The sequence below is a fragment of the Hippopotamus amphibius genome, chromosome 15 (assembly GCF_030028045.1).
Source record: "Hippopotamus amphibius kiboko isolate mHipAmp2 chromosome 15, mHipAmp2.hap2, whole genome shotgun sequence".
In the NCBI taxonomy this organism is placed as follows: domain Eukaryota; kingdom Metazoa; phylum Chordata; class Mammalia; order Artiodactyla; family Hippopotamidae; genus Hippopotamus; species Hippopotamus amphibius.
The window spans coordinates 3,850,770-3,867,677 of record NC_080200.1 but is presented as its reverse complement, the minus strand read 5'-3'; the positions used below and the strand labels follow the sequence as shown (position 1 = coordinate 3,867,677).

The 16,908-nt window shown below is 60.3% G+C and overlaps 1 protein-coding gene across 2 annotated transcripts in view; it reads right to left on the bottom strand.

Annotated features, from left to right (window-relative positions):
* The window catches only part of KDM4B (lysine demethylase 4B), a 144,569-nt gene that overhangs the window by 23,910 nt on the left and 103,751 nt on the right, over positions 1 to 16,908 (bottom strand). The window contains exons 10-11 of one of the 2 annotated variants that reach the window (XM_057708595.1): positions 7,876 to 8,072; positions 132 to 233 (exon numbers count right to left, since the gene is read on the bottom strand). In XM_057708595.1, coding sequence (XP_057564578.1) covers positions 132 to 233; positions 7,876 to 8,072 — 299 coding nt within the window. The remainder of the gene's footprint in view (positions 1 to 131; positions 234 to 7,875; positions 8,073 to 16,908) is intronic. The other variant, XM_057708597.1, reaches the window with a different exon arrangement.

Below are 16,908 nucleotides of genomic sequence, written 5' to 3'. Positions count from 1 at the left end.
GGAGATGGGATGCGGGACGGATGGCTCCAGGAGCCTCTGTGTGTGGGGGCGGGAGACACAGGGAGCGTGGACTCGGATGGAGACAGCAGCTCGCGGAAAATGCCTGCTCGACAGACAAAAGGTGCACTTACGACAGCCCCGGCCTCCTGGTCTGCTCTTTCTTCCTCTCTAGATTTGGTTTCCTCTCCTCCTCAGTCCTTTTCCAGTGTCTGTTTTCTTTCAGACTAATGTGTCTAGAATGTAAACGTCAGGGGGTTTTTCTCCAGGACGTGTGTCAACTCCCTAGACGCCTCGCCGCAGGGCCTCGCTGGGCCCTGGGCTCTCCCTGCGTCCTCTCCACCCGCAGGAGCTCCGAGCCCAGAGCCCGCGGCGGCCCCTTCTCTAAGCTGCACCCCAGTTCCCCTCACCCCCTGCCCACGCTGGCCTCCGGGGCAGGTCCTGGGCTCCAGGGCTGTGACAGTCCCGGGACAGGATAGAGGGTGGCCCTCGGGCCCCAAGTGAGAATCCCAGCTGAGGCTGAGCCGTGGGTTCTTAGTGAAAATGAGGGGGAATCGGGGTTAAAAAGGAAGAAAGGAAAGCAATAAAGGGAGGGGGCGCTGCAGGTCCGCGGCCAGGGCACCCCTGCCGGCTCCTGGTGGGACATCCCTGCCGGTTCCCAGAACCTTTCCAGGGAGGGGGCAGAGCAGCTGTGAGACCTCAGGAGGTGTGTGACTGTCCTGCGAGCTGGTACAGGGACTGGGGGCGTGGCGAGGCTCAGCCTTGGGGAGGGGGCACCAGGATAGCCACAGGCTCTGGGCCTCACAGCTGAGGGAGCATTTTGGAGACAGCCGTCAGCACCGGCCACGGCATCCCTCCCCCGGGGAGCTCTCCGTGTGGCCCCAGTGGGGTCAGACACCAAGACCTCACAGGAGACGCTACAGGGTCCCTGGCAGCCGCACCTCCAAGGACCGAGCGCTCACCGAGGAAGCGCAGGGCTGTCCGACTGGGGCCGGGTAGGCAGGGAGGCCCCGAGGGCTCCAGGTGCCAGGACCCCCACCTCCTCCCAGGGGCGTCTGCGGCAGGACGCTGGGGCCTCACAGCTTCCTTGCTGCCTCCCTGCCCGACGCTGCTGGCCTCTGCGCTGCCTCCTCCTGACTGCGCCCTGACGCTAACGGCTAACCACTGCCGCTCCCTCGCTGCTCGGCTGCCTAACTCGAGAGCCCCCGGCCCGTGGCTGCTCTGTGCCGAGCCCAGGCACCGCCCGGCACACGACAAGCCCTGCTTGATGTCTGCAGCGTGAACCACCCCGATGGCCAAAGGCGGAAAGCGGGGAGCATTCCGGGGAGGGCGCGTCATGGGTAGAGGCATGGCATGACACACAGCAGGGCGTGCAAGGGCACTGGGAGGGGGAGGGTGCGGGAGGGCAGGCGGGGGGGGGGAGCGGGCAGGGAGTCGGCCACACACGGGGGCGGGAGGGGGCACGAGAAACGCAGGCCTCCCCGGGGATCCTCTCCACGCCGGGGGCAGCCCCGCCACGGAGACAGGTGGGAAGCTCCGGGCGTTTCCCCAGCTGTCACCCAGAGGGTTCTCCCCGGGTCCGGGAATGCTGCAGGCCCGGGCGCCCACAAGTGAACCCCCACGCCAGCCCCGGCACCCAGCAGAGGGGCGTCCTCCTGCCGCCAACTCACCTGGCCTCGGTGTCCTGCAGCTGCCCCGCTCCCCACCCCCCTCTCGCCCTCCCATCATCCACCCTCAGAACCACCCCGGAGGCCACTTCCGACCCTGCCCCGCCTGCTCTCCGGGTCCCCAGGGAGCCCAGGCCTCCCTCGGCCCCGACACAGCCCTGGGCTCAGAGCTCTGCCCCCAGTACCCACCCCCCAGCAGCCACTGCGTCTCCCTAACGCGGGGCCCCCCAGAACGGGTGGAACTAGGCACAGAGGCGTAGACGAAGAGACAGGCCCTCCCGCGGAGGGGAAAGCAAGGCGGACATTGGCTTGCAAAGGAGCATCTGCTGCATGAGGACGCGAGCTGGGAAATATCGTGGGGAAAAGCTGGGGTGGCCTTGCCGACAGCTGGGGGGTCCGCCTCGCACAGCCTCGTCGCAGCCTGGCTGCAGCAGCATCCGCGGGGCCCGCTCCCCAGACAGGGCGTCTCCCCTCCTTCAGCCGCTGCCTCTCGTACTCACTTCCTCCCACGTGTCTCCTCAGGCTGCTGTTTCACGTGTTGGTTCCGGCTTCTCTGCTGAGGTGCCAGCACAGAGATTCAGGCTGTGGCCACCCTGCCCACCTCTACCTCTCCTGCCTCGCTTTCCACTTCGGTGGTGGGGAAACTCCATGTTATGTTTTTCTGATCCTGTAAATCTAGCTCGTCCACGAGCAACAGAGCTGCTGGCATCGCGTTCTCTGCTTGCCCTTCCTGGAGTCAGTTACTAGCCCCCTCTCTTAGACGTTTAGCTTTCTTGGTTATCTCCAAGCTCTTGGTGTGGCCTCCTAGGCAGGGGTCACATGCTCCTCAATGACACCCCGGGGCCCTCCTCCTATCTTTAGACTGCCTTGGACTCTCCTGGGTTGGATCTGGTTTCCCTGATCCCATGTTCCTTCTTGGTTGACGCCCTTGTTTAGCTGGAGCACATCCCCCAGCGGCCTTCTCAGAAAGGAGGGGAAACCCGGGACTTTGTCTAGAAAGATCTTTATTCCCTTTCCATCGTAATTTGGCTGGGTGCTTCTGGGCTGAAGTGATTGCTCTCCTGATCTTTCAGGCCCCTGTCCTTTGTCTACTAGCTTGTAGCATCACGATCACCAAGTTCAATGCTGTCTGGGCCCCTCGTTCTTTATGTAGACCTGTTTGTTCATTCCAGAGGCTTTGGGATCTTCTGTTTAACCCAAGGTGTGAAATATCTGCATCCTAGACTTCCTTAAGCTGTCTCCCAGCCCACCTCTTATGTCTCTTTGCTCTTTTATTTATTTTTAATATTTACTATTATTTTTTTATTTGGCTGCGTCGGGTCTTTGTTGCGACATGTGGGATCTTTCACTGCAGTGCACATGGCTCTCTAGTTGTGGTGTGTGGGCTCCAGAGCACACAGGCTCAGTAGTTGTGGTACACAGGCTCTCTAGTTCTGGCACGTGGGCTCTAGAGCACACAGGCTCAGTAGTTGTGGCGCACAGGCTCTCTAGTTGTGGCACGCGGGCTCTGGAGCATGCAGGCTTAGTTACCCCATGGCATGTGGCATCTTAGTTCCCCGACCAGGACTTGACCCATGTCCCCTGCATTGGAAGGCAGATTCTTAACCACTGGACCACGAGGGATGTCCCTCTTTGCTCTCTTTTAAATGTCCAAGAGCCATCTCTTTCCTAAAAGACTTTTTTTTGGACAGCAGGTTCTTCTTCCATAAATGCCAAATCACCTGCCCTCTCAGAGGAGAAATAAGTTTTCTTCTGCTCACAGCATGGCCTCTTCTGTGGGGTCCTGCTTTTCCTTTTTGTTTGAGACTTTTCTGCATTGAGTTTCCTCAGAGGTTCAGGGACCCTGGCTGCGACGCGCAAAGGACTAAGATGCTCACTGGTGGCTGTGTGTGTGAGCAGGGCTTGCAGAAGGGGAGCGGGCAGGCGGGAGCCCTGTCACTTCACAGGGGACCCCTGACGTCACCTCTGTAGCTTTATTCCATTGGGCCACTCTGACCCGGCCCTGGGGGGTTGGGGATACGCGAGGCTGGCAGCAGGGCCACCGCCTTCTGCTGGGGGATGAGGTGAAGGTGGGGGGGGGGGGGGGGTTGTGCTGAGCCCAGCAACTCCCCCCACACCTGCCTCCAGCACACCGCAGCCCCTGTCCCAGGAGGCGGCCGTGCCTGAGTCCCAGGCTGTGTGGCATGAACCGGCTCTCCTGGTCTGCAGGCCCACGACTCGAGTTTTCTCTGTGCTGTGACGTCAGGTGTCACTTGCCTATCTTTCCTTCCTTCAAAGTTCCCTCTCTTCTTCCCTGTCCCTCCTTTATAGTCGTTTCTGTGGCGTTTCAGAGGAGGTAGAGACAAACGTGCACTTTATCTGTCAGGTTTAGTGGGATGTCACTCGGTTAAGATGGTAAGAACCAAATACTGGCACTGAGTCCAAATTCCTACACAAGTATTTCCAAGATGGGAGCAGGTGTCCTTGGACCTCAGGTGGCAGGAGAGGCAGAGTCGGGGGGCTCACTGAGGGGCCCAGGGCACACAGCCCCTTGGGTATCCCAAGGCGGGGCTGTCCCTCAGGACTTCTGACTCCCCAGGGGAACTCGGGGCTTCCTGGCCAGGAGTCACAGCCCCTTCCTTCCGGCGTTCCCTGCCCCACAGGGAGTAGGCACGTCGTCATTTAGTGAGTTTTCTGGGGAAGTCACAGAGACAACAAGCTCCTGGGGTCTTGGGGGCTGGCTGGCCCCATGGTCACAGCCCCTTCTAAGAGGCCAGGAGCTGCACGGGACGAAGGCTTCAGGAGCACAGCAGGGTGAGGACGGCTGGTGGGAGTGGGTTGGAGGCGCACTGGTGTCCAGCCTGACCAGGGCATCGGGCACGGGGAGAGGCGAGACCAGGCTGGCCCCTCGCAGATCTGGGGGTGGCAGAGGGGGCGGGGACGTGCTCCCCGGCTCCTCATGGATGGTAGGTGAGAGGTGGCGGGTGGGAGTGACAGGGCTGCGGGCTCCCGCCTCCTACATGGGCAGCTGGAGGTACCACCAGTGGGAACAGCAGAGGCTGGGGAGGGACAGGGCCCCGTGGGTCCGAAGAGGGGCAGGCCTCCCCTCCCCCTCCAAGCCTGGGCGCTCAGATGCTCTGAGCGGGCTGCATGAGTGGCCAGCGGGACGCACACCTGCTGGAACATGTGGGCGACGCGGAGTAAGCTTTGAAGCTCCTGTTGCAAATGATCAGGAGCTGAGAGGAAGATGCAGTCTGCATACAGAGAAGGGCCGCTCGGGAGGAGCAGGGGAGGGGCGCGCGGCAGGGCGCCAGGCTCCTGGGGGCTGAGCGCCGGCCATGGGTCCCGCCTGGCGGCCATGGCGAAAGGACCACACAGCAAGGACAAGAAGGTCACAGGTTACGAGCCCTGTCCATCACAGGGCAGGTTCAGGTCATTTGACAAGATTTAGGCATGGAAGGTAAATCCACGGGAGGGCTTCATTTTCTCCCAACGGGGCCAACACCTGCCTCTGCTCTGAGGTGACATCTGGGGCACAGTGTGGGGGTGGGGGGCGCTGTCAGGAAGGCTGGGCCCTCGAGGGGCAGGGCGGGGGCCTGGCTGAGCCCCTCTGAGCGAGGACGGAGGAGTGGCCGTGGCGTCCCAGAGGAGGAGCCGAGGTTGCACAGGGATGGGGGCGGAGGGGGCCACAGCAGCCGAGATGAGGGGAGCCCACCCCAATGCCAAGCCCTCAGACAGGGACACTGGCAGATGTCTGTGATTGTCACACGGGGGGGGGGGTTACTCCTGGCATCGAGGGGGTGAGGCCAGGCCTAGGGACAGAGCCAGGCCGCCCCCACCCCCACCTGGCCAAGCCAAAGATGCTCAGGTCGTGCCACCCCTGCCCCCTGAGCCCACCCTCCAACCAGGGAGGCTTGGGGGAGCCAGTGGCCCTGGAGACCAGGCACAGCTGGGAGAGGACAGGTTGGCCACGTGGCCAGGAGAGGAAGTCAAAGGGACTTCTGAGGGCCACTGCCCCTGGCGGGGGGGGGGGGGGGGGGGCCAGCGGTGGCCTCCAGCTTGGCCTTGGGCCTCCACATGTCAGTCCCCAGTCAGCCTGTTCAGAGAATGCCTCCCCCGCCCCACAGCTTTTTAAAAAGGTGGGGGAATCAGCCTTACTTTACAAAAAAGGCTTTAAAGAAAATCACATCCTTGGGAACACGACTTAATTTGTTATTGAGTCCCAGCCTGGCACACAGGGAGGGGAGGCAGGAGAGAGGGACACTCCAGGATGGACATGACGAGGGGGCAGGAAGGGCGTCTGGGGCTCTTCCTCTGTGCACGGAAGGCTCCAGCCAAGGCCCGGCGGCTGGGTCCCGGTCCTCTGGGCAGGCTCCTCTGACAGCCTCCAATCCCATTCCACCCCGGAATGAAGCCCCGCTCCTTGGCAGCCGTGCTGTGGACCAATTAGCCTGAGCCACCACCAATCAGCCACTGTGCAAATGCTGGAGCCGACCTGGGAGCCGGGAGCCGCCAGTCAGCAAGCTCGCTAGCTCAGGAAAGGCCGGGAAAGACCGGGAAGGGCCGGGAAAGATCGAGAAAGGCTGGGAAAGGCCGGGAAAGATCAAGAAAGGCCGGGAAAGGCCGGGAGCTGCAGCGAATCAGCCTCGCCAAGAAAGTACTTCTTGTGAGGAACACACAGGAGAGCGAAAAATCAAAAGAAGCGACGACGAGAGATCAGAAAAGAGAGACTCACCTTCAGGCGGCTGTCAGGAGCAGCTGGGGAAGCAGCCTGGAGCTGAGAGCACCGACTCAAAAGGGGCCGCAGCAGGGTGGGGGGACACATGCGGATGAGGGCGCGTAGAAAGGATAACAGCAGCACCGGGGAGAAGGTTCTGGGCTGGGCGTGGCCGCTCGGCCAGGATGTTTTCTCCCAGTTTCTGCAGAGCGTGGGGGCACCACCCAGGAGGCACAGCCCAAGGAAGGAAGTGGCCGGGCCCCCCACCCCTCAGGGACCAGGCCCTGGGGCGGCGCAGTCCGTGGCCAGTGGGGACAAGACCTGCCAGCAGTGACCAAGGGCTACAGAAGGAAACCTCCCCCGAGGCCCTGATCTGCCCACTGCCTGTTTTGGTGCTGCCCACAAGCTAAGCATGGCACGTTTTAAACGGTTCAGAAGTTAAACAAATAATAATGTTTTGTGGCATGTGAAAATGGCATGAAGTTCCCATTCCAGTGTCCGTAAATAAAGTTTTATTGAGACACGCCACGCTCACTGCTTACAGAATGTCTCCTGTCCAGAGCGACCTCCGTGGAGCCCACCGAGTCCTCGAAGCCCTAACACAGACACAAGGACGCTCTGGGCCACCCCGCCCGCTCCAGCCACACTCCAGGCCTGGCGAGGACCTGCTGACTGTTCCTTCGGCACCAAAAAGGAATCTGTTTGAACTCTGTCCACGGGCAGCTCAGGCCCTGCGAACCCGGACGCTTCCCAGAGAAAGAGCACAATGGAGACGGGTGCTCCCGGAGCCGCACGGTGCTTCCTCTCACTCCCCAGCCAAACCACCCACGTCCCCATGGCCTCGGCGCAGGTGCCAAGAAGGGCAGCCACTCTGCCCTCTCCTTCCCTGCCGGACACCAGGCAGCGGCCGGGCAGGGACCACGCTGGGTGGAAGGCAGGCCGGGAGGAGGCCTCTGAGGTGGAACGAGGGGTGGCAGAGGGCGTCCGGGGGACAGGTCTCTGCAGACACCTCCATGACCGCGGATCCAAGCAACACATTATCCGAGGCACCAGAAGAAGCAGCCACAGATGCAAAGGGGCGGGGGCAGCGCTGGCACAGAGGGAGCTCGGGGCCTGTGAGCCATCGCTCAGTGTGGAGAAGGGCCTCGCGGCCCCGACACAGAAACAGGGCTCTCACACCCAGGATGGCAGGATAGCGAGCCGGAAGCCTGAGAGGGGCAGTGTGGGGGGTCCTGAGAGGGGAAAAGGCCCATCTCCCAGGAGCTGGCGGACAGGGAGCAGGTGGGAGCCTGAGTCGCCTGACAACGCAGACAGCGACAGCAGTGAGGCCCCTACAGCCCGTGGAGAAAGTCAGGCCTGAGAAATACACTTTGCCTCCGAAGCACAGAGAATTGGAGGAGGAGGAGAAGGAGAAGGAGAAAGAGGGGGAAGATGGGGGAGGGGAAAGAGGTGGGAGGGGCAGCCTGTAGCCCCCCTCAGCGAGGAGTGGCGGGCTGGGGTCGCTGGGTGACTCACCTGCGGAGGAGCTTGGCCTTGAGCGAGGCCCGGGAGGCGCTCCAGGTGCTCAGCTCGGGGCTGCTCAGGGCCGTGGGCCGTGTGTGGTCCAGCACTGTGAGGTCTTTGCCCTGCTTCCACAGCTCGTAGCGTTCCGGCTGCAGGATGCGCACGAAGACATCCATGGAGATCTTGACCATGTCCTTCCGGCACGTGCACTGCACGGCGACAGAAGAGAGACTGCTGAGCCCGCGGGCCAGCAACCCCACACCATGCAGGGCGCATCGAACCCACCCTGTCCTCTCTAGAAATTCTCTCACAAGACAGGAATGAGCGCCTTCTCGTCCTGATCGAGGGAAAGGTGAGGCTGTCGCACTGCCCCAGTGGGAGCCTCTGGCCCAGCCCCAGGGAGTTGCACCCTCACCCACACACGGTCCAGCACGGCCCCCCCACCCGCTCAGGAGCCCAAAGGCTACGTGCTCTGAGCTTCAGCTGCCTCAAGTCATTTCAAACCAAAATCTCCCTCCCATCAGACACGCGTGGCCTCACCTAGGTAAAATGCACCTCGGAGGTTTTATAACAGTGGTAATTACAATGATTAGGAAGAGAGGAAAAGCTGTCAGTCCGCAAAGAGCGAACAAAGAAACACGTGATCTGGAGACGGTGCTCCCACGTCCCTGAGTCCCTGCCTCTGGCTTCGGGAGAGGAGGCTGAGGGCCCAGGAGACTCAGCACCTGGCCCCAGGGCGGCCAGAACTTGCCTCAAGCCGATGCTGGCCTGGCCAGTGGAGTCCCTCGTGCCCTGGAGCTTCAAGCGCGGGGCAAACAAGCGGCACGAAGACAGGCTGAGATGGGGTCCTTCCTCCTGTGCCCTGCTGTCTAGACCCTGAGCACCCCCCAACACACGCAAACCCCAATTTCCGGGAGCCTCTCCCTCCATGTCAGTGGGTCACGGTGGCCCCCAGGACTGGGTCCTGGGCAGGAGGCACTGCAACTGTCCCAGGGGAGCTGGGGGCCAGAGAAGCCAGGCAAGGATTGCAGAAGCCGGGATTGGGAGGGCGAGCCCTTGGTCAAGGGGAGAAGCCCAGGCAGTCCTGGTCTCCTAGTTACCTGTGGGCTGAGGCCAAGAGCGGGAGGGAAGGAGGGACAGAGGGGATCACTGGAAGCTGGTGATGCTTCCAGCTCTGTGGGTCACTGATCTCTGTTACAACCTCTCAGCTCTTGTCACTCAGAAGCAGTAAGACCAACTTGTAAACAGATGGGTGTGGGCGAGCGCCGATAAAACTTTATTTACAAACAAGGCAGAGGGCCGGATGCAGCACCAGCTGAGGTTTGCCGACTCTTGGTCTAGCCTCTAGAGGACAAAGCAGCACCTGGCAGTGGATGGCCACCTCCTGGGAGAGGAGCTTCCCCAGGGATGGCCCAATGAGGAACCTCAGGGTGGACTTGACCTTGAGGGGCTGTGCTCGCCTCCCTCTGAAGGGGGTACGGTCCTTGCCTCCTTAGAGGGACATGCCTGTCCTGACCGTCACAACAGGAGGCTGTGGGGCAGCTGCCCCTCAGGGACACCTGCACTGCAGCTCCTGTAGCTCTGACTCTAAATGCCCGCCTGTCAGATAAACAGGCTTAGGAGACGCCTGTTCACCAAACCGTGGCTTAAAAAGCGTCTCTGGATTTTTTTTCCCCAGGGGTGTGTGTGTGTGTGTGTGTGTGTGTGTGTGTGTATTTAGCATTGCATATGCATTTATTTTTCATCCCAATTTCAAAGGACATCATGAACACGTTTCCATTTTAAAGGCATGTCTCGCCTCCGTTTACAACCACCTCCGTCACTGCCACTTTCTCAATGGAAATGAGGGAAACGGAAGGAAAAGACTTAATTGAATGCGGCGATTATGTACCTTGCCCCAACCAGCCCTTCCTGACTTCCCTCAATTGGCTCAGAAACAGCGAGATAGAGATATTTACGACCTGGAGTCTGAGGCTGCTGGGGGCTGGGGGTGGGTCCTGCCGCGTTTCCTGCAGCCCCAGCACCCCCACCCAGGCCGGATCCGGGAGCTCAGCTTGGGTACAGCAATAACCTGACCACGTCAGTGGGAGGGAATATTTATGACCCAGCGATTCCCAGCAAACTCAATTCATTTCATGAAAAACTGCGCAGGAGAGAAAGGCTGGCAGTGTAATTTGGCTGCGGAGTGGCGGGAGCACAGATGGCGCCGGGATCCAGGTTCCTGGCTGGCCGCGGCCTCCCTGGCATCGTCACCGACAGAAGCTTAAGGGATTTGTATCAAGCGGCCTTGCAATTGCTTTTCCTTAAGTAATTAAAAAAAAGCACCTGTGTGCGCCGTGGAGGGGACGGAGGGGACCCGGAGTGCATTGCCTGTGGCCTGGAGCCCGGCCAGGGCGCAGCGCTGCAAACAGCCACCTTCATGTCTCCGTGGGTTTCCAGCTGTGGTGGGGTTGGTCGCTGGTGGGGACCAAGGTGTATGTTGGCGGGGGCGGGGGTTGGGGATCGGGCACCCAGGGAGGAAACTGAGGAAAAGCCCTGCAGGTCCTGGGGGACAGGAGGGACAGCCCCCACTTTAGGGCACGGCAACTGTCACCTCCGTGGGCTGAGCCTCTGAGCTGGGGGGTGCAGACACCATAGACCCATCACCCTGTTTCAGCTCACGGTTTGGCAGAGGAATTTGCTAAGATCAGCGAAAAGATCTGGCTTCTTAAAAGCAAATTCCAGGGCCTGAGCGCTCCAGAGCGCCCCCCCCGTCGCCCCCCCCCCCCCCCGCCACTGTCTTCTGATTTGTGGCCCCTGCCCAGCAGAACTGCCGGCACTGCGCGTAGGCACGGGGGCTCCGAGCTGCAGGGCCGTCCTGGAAAGGGGCCTCGGGGCGGGTGGGAGGCCAGAGGCGCGGGGCCCAAGCCTCAGGGCAGCGCCCAGGGAGGGACTGCATCCTCCCCTCCAGCCCCGCTGGCTCCCAGACCTTCCCGAGGACCTGCTGGAGTCGCTAAGGCTGAGTGTCTGCCGCTCACCCTCCAGCTCCTGAGCTCAGCAGCCAGAGACAGCCTGAGCGCGCACGCCCCGGGAGCCGGCCCAGCCATCAGTTCTGGTGGGGAAATCGGGCTTAAAGGGGAGGGAGGAGGCCCAGGGGCCCCCTGCAGCCTGAGCGCACCCCAGGGCCCTCTGTACCTTAAAGACTCAGCCAGCAGAACCGCGTGGGGCGGGGCTCCCGCTCTGCGAGCAACTAGGTAATGAGGACGCCAAGCATTCTGCTCACGGCAGCCGAGGTGGGCGGCTGGTGCGCCCATTAGTGCGCCGAGGGGCCGTCTGGGGACAGAAGGAGTGAAGGAGGAGGCGGGGGGCTGGGGGGTTCAGGCCCTACGCATGGCCCGGGTCCCCGCCCAGCCTCTACGGATGCGAGACGGGCTGTGCTATCTGTGGGTGCCTGTCCCAGGCCTGCCCGCCTGCTGGGGGTCGGCCTCCCTCCCACAGGGTGGGCCTGTCCACAAAGGGCTCTCAGCCCCCATCGGCTTGGCCCCACCCCAAGATTCTGGGCCCAGAACTGTGGCCTCCCCCTTGGTGATGCGAAGAGAGGGAGGCGGCACCCTGATACTCAGAGCAGAACCGGCTCTCTGACGCAGCCTCTCATCAAGGGGGGCCTGACAGCCCCATAAAGTGCACCTCAAAGAGCCCTCGACGGGGCCTCCGGTGCCAAGTTCATTAACCAGCAGAAGGCAGGAGGAACAAGCTGTTTAAAGTGATAGCAGAGAGGAGACCCAAGGGCTCCACCCCCGCAGCCCCCTCCCAGAGGAGGAGGGACAGGACGTCCCCCCTCCCCCCCAGCCCTGGAGCAGCAGACACCAGCTGCCTGCAGAGCAGAAAGCTGGCGAGGAGGGCAAGGGCGCAGCTCTGACAAGCCGCGGACGAGCGTCCCAGGGACCTCACCCAAGGATGTGAGAAATTCAGAGCCTGTCTCTGCTTCACCACAGAGAGAAAAACGCGCACGCGCACAGCGTGCACACGCCTTGGGAAAACTCTGACCACAGCAGGCAACACCCGTGGACCCACTGGGTAGGGGACAGAGCCCCCCGACGGCCCTGCGCGGCACTGCTGAGCCTCGGTCCTGAGCACGGACTCAACTACAGAAACGCTCTTAGGATGGATCTGCTGTCAGAAGAAGGACAGAACAGACAGTCAGGAATACAGTAAAGTCCCAACTGCGACCAAAAACCTCTAGAGAAGGCCAAGAGCATTCATCAAACACCAACCGTGATTTTTTCGATGTGGGAGGGAGGGGGGACTCACACAATTTTGTGGTACTTGTTTTTCTAAATCTCTTTACTGAGCAGGTATATCATTTAAGTTGGTTGAAATCTGGCCCGCCACCTGTTTTTGCAAATAAAATTTTATTGGCACACGGCCCTGTCCACGGCCGCACAGGTGCTGCTACAGCAGAGCTGAACAGTCACCGGGCAACTGGACGGTGCCCAAATCCACAAATATCCACTATCTTGTCCTTTACAGAGTTTGCCAAACCTTGATTTAAGTCACAGAATCATTTTCACAACGTATCTTGAAGCCCTGACCCCCCCCAGTGTGTCTGTATCTGCAGAGAAGGAATTAGGAGGTGATGAAGGTTAAATGAGGTCAGAAGGCTAGGGCCCTAATCCTATAGGACTAGTGTCCTTATAAGAAAAGGAAGAGACACAGATCCAATCCCTGACCCCTGCTGTCCCCAGGTGAGGACATAGCAAGAGGCTGGCGGTTCACATACCAGGACTAGAGTCTTCACGGGCGGCCAGCCCCGTGGCACCCTGATCGCAGGCTCCTAGCCTCCAGAAGCGTGAGGAGTAAATGTCGGTTGTTTAAGCCGCTCAGCCTCCGGTACCAAGTTTCGGCAGCCTGAGCTGATGGAAGACAAGTATCTGCATGGAAACTTAACCACAGTCCTGGTTTTCACGGCTCACAGCTCGCTGTGCCCCCTACCATGTGCTGTCAGAATCCGACCCTTGCCAGGTGCCAGAAAGCACCAAGAACCTGGCACACGGAGGCCTGGCCTCGGGCTCCGCCTCCTCAAGGCCACATCTGCCTCCACACCTGCAGCTTGAGCCACCGCACTCAGGGAAACGTGCCCCTGGAGCCCTGGGGACCTCAGCAGTGGGCTTAGGCCAGCGGTGCACACCCCGGATCTCAAAGGGGACCCGGGGCCCAACAAAGGGACCAGCCCTCTGCTGTGTGGGGGGGCCAAGTCCCTTTCCTAGCAGAGGCGCCAGCTCCCAATCCGAAGCCAAGGGTATTGCATGTTGTGCCTGGGATGGCCCTAGGTTTCCTACGTCTTTTTATTGTTTTTGTTTCTGTTTTTTGGCTGCCCCTTGGGGCATGCGGGATCTTAGTTCCCTGACCAGGGATCGAACCTGTGCCCCCTGTAGTGGAAGCACGGAGTCTTAACCACTGGACCATCAGGGAAGTCCCAGTTTTCTGTTTTAATGAACTCAGGCACTCATAAACACAGAAACACGGGAATCAAGGTCCCTGAAGCAACACCTAAGGAATAAAGGGGTCAGACCCGCCATCATCTCACCAGGGCCTATGGCAGGAGATGCAAAAGGGCCAGCCTTCAGGTTGACTTTTTCTTTTTTTAAAAAATTTATTTATTTATTTTTGGCGGCATTGGGTCTTCGTTAATGTGCATGGGTTCTCTCTAGTTGCAGCGAGCAGGGGCTACTCTTTATTGTGGTGCGCAGGCTTCTTGCGGTGGCTTCTCTTGTTGCGGAGCATGGGCTCTAGGAGCATGGGCTTCAGTAGTTGTGGCACGTGGGCTCAACAGTTGTGGCTCTCAGGCTCTAGAGTGCAGGCTCAGTAGTTGTGGCACACTGGCTTGGTTGCTCCACAGCATGTATGATCTTCCCGGACCAGGGCTCGAACCCGTGTCCCCTGCATTGGCAGGCGGATTCTTAACCTCTGCGCCACCAGGGAAGCCCTGAGGTTGACTTTTTCTTCTGTTTTTCACACTGAATCCATCCCAATACGCTATACCTACCAGCATTCACATCCTGTGTGCAGCTCAGAGACACGTCTAAGAGGAGGCCCACACTCCAGGAGTGCCTCCCCCATCGGGCTCTGTCTCACCACAGAGCAGGATGGATATAAAACTTCCTAGAGCTCCAGAACAGTCCAGCCCGGACTGGACACACACTTTAAGGGCTTCAATTTCCCAAGGTATTGGATGTTTAAAAAGAAAGGTGCTGATCTCAGATTAGATTTGGCAACTGAAGCCATAAAATCCCAGAGCGAAATGGTTTCCCACTCTGAGGTCACGTAGACCGTCTCCCACGTCTGAACCATTACGTGCCCCTCACTAATCAGGCTGAATGGCTGTGGCCTCGTGGCCCAGCGCGGGGCCCGGCCCTGCAGCAGCCAACAGTGAGATGGGGAGAAATAAATACACTTGGGGGGGCAGGCAGGGGCAGGAACATGGGCACAGAGAAGGGCCACGTCCACCTGAGGTCGGCCTGAGCCTTCCCCTCGGCTGCCAGGAACAAGCACGTACTGTGTGCTCTTCTGGTCCTGCCCCTCTGGCTTTGGGCGCTCTGTGCGCAGCTAAGACCCTGGGGGCGGGGGCCTCCTCGCCACCCCCCCAGTAGCTGAGCCTCAGGGACTCGCCAGGGTCCCCGTGGCCCCCGGTGTGCACGTGGCCGGCCTGCTCCAGTTCTGCAGGAGGAGGGGGTGCAGAGAGGGAAAGCAGGAGAAAACAGGGGGGTGGGGTGGGGAGAGGACAGGGGTAGCAGGAGCCTCACGGGGCAGCACCCCGGCTGCTGGGGCCTGGGCCATGACTCCGGGGGCCTCCTGTCACATAAGCAGTGGCCTATGTGACCCCCACCTCACTGCGGCTCGATCCCATCACAGCCCCGTAGAAAAGGCTGAGGGTCTGGACAGGACCCCCTAGAGGCTCAATAAGACGCACGCCTGTCACTTCCAGATGACAAATGGCGAGAGCTACGACCACAGAGCTCAGGGACCTGGGGCCTAATCCGAGTGCCCAGTCGGAAGCAGGGAGGCTGTCGCCCCTCGTCGGAAGACTGACACATCAAACCAGAGACATTCATACCCAGGTCTCCCAGGACCTGCTGCTAAGTTTGAGGAAAATGAGAAAACAGGGTACGGCGGAGGTCTGCCTCTGGTCATCAGAGCAGGAGCCCTACGCAGAGACAGATTTTTTTCTCCCTCCAAAGCATGAAAAAAATAGAAATAAAAATGTCGTGGGGCTTAAGGCAGGTGGCCCCCAAGGCCCAGCAGCGCTTGGCTCGAGCTCTCCCGGTGGCGGAGGGCCGGGGCCCCATGGCAGCCAGTGGACGGGCACCAGGCGCCCCACACCGAGGGCACAAGGCAATGGCACCTCCCAGGGACTCCCGGCCCCTCTGGGGAAGGAGCCTTGCAGCCTCCAAGCCCCAGGGCCCAAGGGGAGCCGGGCCTCAGGTGGAAGAGAGCAGGGGGGCCCCTGTCCCACCCCTCCGTTCCCCTCGCCCACCCCCACTCATCACCGGCCTTGATCCCTGACGACGTCCACCTTCACCTGCTGACCGTTCCCGGGGCCCACACCATGAGCCACCCTGCACCGTGGCTGCTGGGTGGGAGGAGGTGCTGTGGGACAGGCAAGCATCACGGGCCAGCTGCTCTGGGTCTAAATGGGGCCACGCCCAGCAGCCAACTCCTCCTCTTCTGAAACCACAGCTCAGGAATTGGTAGGAAAGGCGCTTCGCCAAGCACAGGGAGACAGAGAGGAGACATAGAAACGCCCCCAGGCTGGACAGGGCGAGCAGCCGGTGAGGGGCTGGTCGCAGGCACAGGGGAGCTGGACCAGCGGAGAAACCGGCCACCGCACATCCAGGGCCTCTGGAAATGGAGGGTGGGGGGCGCAGAACTATGGAAGTCGGGGCGAGGGCCATGGGAGGACGCTAAGCCCCGCTCCCCCACCCGCCTAGCCAACAAGGGGATGCCAGGCAGGGGGAGGATGTGGGTGCCACCCCAGAACCAGGGGAAGGGACCACGTCCACACTGAACCTGGCACACAGGCTCCAGCCGCCCTCTGCACGCCCTTGCACATCCTCCCCCGAGGCAGGAGGCTGGGAAGCCCTTTCCCGCGCAACTTGGCCAATCTAAGGGCAGGGACCCAAAGACACTGATATTGGGGGACCCCAGCCCACCCTGGTCACCCCAAGGCATAACCTCAAGCAAAAAAGACCAGCCCTGTGTCCAGAGCTGCCACCAGCCTCAGAGTCCCGACCCACCATCATCACCGAGTGTCACAGTCCCCACTCACGATCATTACCGCCGAGCTCCACAGCCCCCCACTCATCACTACTGGTGCCAAGCATCTACTGTGTCTGTGGGGACTGAAATAAATGGAAAAAAACAATGGGAAAGAAAAGACAAGACAGAGAAGGCAATTTCCAGAAGAATTTAAAACGCTCACCGGGGCTTCCTAGGTGGTGCAGTGGTTGAGAATCCGCCTGCCAATGCAGGGGACGTGGGTTCGAGCCCTGCCCCAGGAAGATCCCACGTGCCACGGAGCAACTAAGCCCGTGCGCCACAACGATTGAGCCTGCGCTTTAGAGCCCGTGAGCCACAACTATTGAGCCCATGTGCTGCAACTACTAAAGCCCATGCGCCTAGAGCCCGTGCTCCGCAACAAGAGAAGCCACGGCAATAAGCAGCCTGCGCACCACAACGAAGAGTAGCCCCTGCTCACCGCAACTAAAGAAAGCCAATAAAATAGATAAATAAATAAATTTATTAAAAAAAAAAAGGCTTTTAAAATGCTCACCCATATCCTGAGAAAGAAAAGACATGGCCTTATGAAACAAAAACAGAGCCTATAAAAAAGAAATATCCAGGGACTTCCCTGGTGGCACAGTGGTTAAGAATCCACCTGCCAATGCAGGGGACACGGGTTCAATCTCTAGTCCGGGAAGATCCCACATGCCACGAACCAACTAAGCCTCTGCCACACAACTACTGAGCCAGTGCTATAGAGCCCACGAGCCACAACTACTGAGCCCA